This window comes from Rhincodon typus, unplaced genomic scaffold (genome assembly GCF_021869965.1).
Source record: "Rhincodon typus isolate 14 unplaced genomic scaffold, sRhiTyp1.1 hic_rhity00004092, whole genome shotgun sequence".
NCBI classification, from domain to species: domain Eukaryota; kingdom Metazoa; phylum Chordata; class Chondrichthyes; order Orectolobiformes; family Rhincodontidae; genus Rhincodon; species Rhincodon typus.
In genome coordinates, this window is record NW_025969730.1 from 9,641 (window position 1) to 12,867 (window position 3,227).

Below are 3,227 nucleotides of genomic sequence, written 5' to 3' on the forward strand. Positions count from 1 at the left end.
GATTCTCCAGCATCTGCAGTTCCTGCTATCTCAGAGACAGTAGGAACTGCTGAATTTCTGAAGAAGGGTCCAGACTCAAAACGTCAGCTTTCCTGCCCCTCTGAGGCTGCCTGGCCTGCTGTCTTCATCCAGCTCTACATCTTTCGGGCCTAGATGTCAGCCTTTCTGCTCCTATGATGCTGCTTGGCCTGCTGTGTTCATCCAGCTCTGCACCTCGTTGTCTCGGATTCTCCAGCATCTGCAGTTCCTGCTATCTCAGAGACAGTAGGAACTGCTGAATTTCTGAAGAAGGGTCTAGGCCCGAAACGTCAGCTTTCCTGCCCCTTATATGCTGCTTGACCTGCTGTGTTCATCCAGCTCTACACCTTGTTATTTCTTTTCATCATTTTTCTCTGTTTTACTTTCACAGGGCATTAGAAGGATTGGAGTTGAGAGTCAGGAGCTGCCGGAGTTTCGAGCTGAACGTCATTGCGTTTCAGGCAGCGACCCCAGGGAGCAGGAAGTCTGACCCGGAAGTAACGATGTACCGCCGGCCCGGGGAGAAGCAGTGGAAATGCGGGGATTGCGGGAAAGGTTTCACATACCCGTCTCGGCTGGAGACCCACCGACGCAGCCACACCGGGGAGAGGCTGTTCACCTGCTCGGTGTGCGGGAAGGGCTTCGCTCAGTCGGCCCACCTCCTGAGGCACCAGTGGGTCCACACCGGGGAGAGGCCGCTGACCTGCCCAGTGTGCGGGAAGGGCTTCGCTCAGTCATCCGACCTGCTGAGCCACCGGCGCGTCCACAGCGACGAGCGGCCTCACCAGTGCCCGGACTGCAGCCAGCGCTTCAAGAGCTCCCGGGAGGTGACGTGCCACCGGCGCGTGCACGCGGACAGCAGGCCGTTCCGGTGCTCCGACTGCGGTGCTGGGTTCAAGCGACCGTCCGAGCTCGCCGCCCACCGGCGGGCTCACACCGGGGCGAGGCCGTTTGCCTGCGCCGAGTGCGGGAAGGCCTTCGCTCAGTCGTCCTGCCTGCTGAAACACCGGCGGGTTCACGTCGCGGAGAGGCCGTTCACCTGCCCCGAGTGCGGCAGAGGGTTCACCCAGTCTTGCAACCTGCTGAGGCACCGGCGGGTCCACACCGACGACAGGCCCTTCGAGTGCACCGACTGCGGCAAGAGCTACAAGAGCTCCGGCGAGCTGATGCGGCACCAGCGGGTCCACACCGACGAGAGGCCCTTCCGGTGCTCCCACTGCGGCGCCGGCTTCAGGAGGTCATCCCAACTCACTGAGCACCGGCGGATCCACACCGGGGAGAGGCCGTTCGACTGCCCGACGTGCGGGAAGCGGTTCACCCGCTCATCCCACTTGCTAACCCACCGGCGGGTGCACACCGGGGAGAGGCTCTTCCAGTGCCCGGACTGCGAGAAGTGCTTCAAGAGTTCCTGGGAAGCCGCGTACCACCAACGGGTCCACAACGAGGAGAGGCCCTTCCGGTGCTCTCACTGCGGCGCCGGGTTCAGGAGATCGTCTGACCTGAGTGAACACCAGCGGGTCCACACCGGGGAGAGGCCGTTCAGCTGCACGGTGTGCGGGAAGGGCTTCACTACGTCGTCCAACCTGCGGAGGCACCAGCGGGTCCACACCGGGGAGAAGCCGTTCAGCTGCACGGTGTGTGGGAAGCGGTTCACTCGGTTATCCCACCTGCTGACACACCAGCCCCGTCACAGCTGACCGACAGTGATGTTACCGAGCACGTCCGGGACTGAACCCCACGGCCAGGAGGCTGATGGTAACAACACATTCCAGTCCCAGATAAAAACCGCAAGAACTGCGGATGCTGTAAATCAGAAACAAAAACAACAGGAATTGCTGGAAAAGCTCAGCAGGTCTGGCAGCGTCTGTGGAGAGAAATCAGTTTTGACTTTCCTCAGTTCTGAGGAAGGGTCACTCGAACATAGAACTGTACAGCACAGTACAGGCCCTTTGGCCCATGATGTTGTGCCAAACTTTTACCCTAAACCTAAGGTCTATCTGACCTCCACCCCTACCTTATACTATCATCCATATGCCTATCTAATAGCTGCTTAAATGCCCCTAATGAGGCCCACTCCACCACCCTCTCCGGCAATGCATTCCACGCCCCTACCGCTCTCTGAGTAAAGAACCTACCTCTGATGTCTTCCCCGTATCTACGTCCACTCATTTTAAAACTATGCCCCCTCATAATAGCTACCTCCACCCTAGGAAAAAGTCTCTGGCTATCCACTCTATCTGTACCTTTGATCATCTTGTACACCTCTATCAAGTCAAAGTCAAGTCACCCAACTCAAAACGTTAACTCTGATTTCTCTCCACAGACGCTGTCAGATCTGCTGAGCTTTTCCAGCAATTTCCGTTTTCAGTTATAGGTGCTAGTATTTTGCATAAAAGTCAAATAAGTTTAGCTTTGCATTGAACACGTAAAGTGTTGCATTTATTTTATCATTCCCATCAAAGAGCAATACCTTTTTGGAGCAGCCGTCTCTTGCATCTGAATCTCCAAAAGGTGCCTATTCTTTGTCATGAGGCTACCTCTGAAATCGCTTCTGGTCCAAACCCTGAACTTGCATCTTTTCTCCAATTTCTGTGCTGCGTCGGGTTTCCTCTGGGTGCTCCGGTTTCCTCCCACAGTCCAAAGATGTGCAGGTTAGGGTGGATTGGCCGTGCTAAATTGTCACATAGTGTCCAGGGATCTGCAGGCTCAGGTGGGTTAGCCATAGGAAATGCAGGGTTACAGAGATAGGATAGGGGGGTTGGGTCTGGATGGGATGGTCTACGGAGCATCGGTAGGACTCAACTGGGCCGAATGGCCTGCTTCCGCACTGTAGGCATTCTACAATTTACCCATCCTCCTAATTGTCTTCTGTTGGACCTCGTTGTCAGTAACTGCCCAACTGTTAGATGATATTTTTTAGTATTTCTGTCTTCTCACATTGTCCCTCTCAACATTGAAATACATTGTCCTCACCAATCATTAAATAAACCTTTGACAGAACATTGTCTTTCTAAACTACTGCTCCACCTCCAGCCCTCAAACTTTGTGTGCCCCAATGATCTATCCCTGGCCCCTCTTATTTCTGCTGTATATCCTGCAACTGGGTGACATCATCAAAAAGCACCTCATTATCTTCCACCTATACACTTACAACACCCAGCTCCAACTTACCACCATCCCTCTTTCTATTCTATCACTTATACTAAATT

General features: G+C 54.6%; 1 protein-coding gene across 2 annotated transcripts in view; it reads left to right on the top strand.

Moving 5' to 3' along the window:
- The window catches only part of LOC125481889 (zinc finger protein 239-like), a 12,125-nt gene extending 9,418 nt beyond the window's left edge, over nucleotides 1-2,707 (top strand). For both annotated transcript variants that reach the window (XM_048593822.1, XM_048593823.1), the window contains exon 2: nucleotides 410-2,707. In XM_048593822.1, the coding sequence (XP_048449779.1) occupies nucleotides 522-1,715 (1,194 nt within the window). In that variant the 5' untranslated portion in view covers nucleotides 410-521 and the 3' untranslated portion in view covers nucleotides 1,716-2,707. The remainder of the gene's footprint in view (nucleotides 1-409) is intronic.
- Nucleotides 2,708-3,227: the final 520 nt, after the last annotated feature.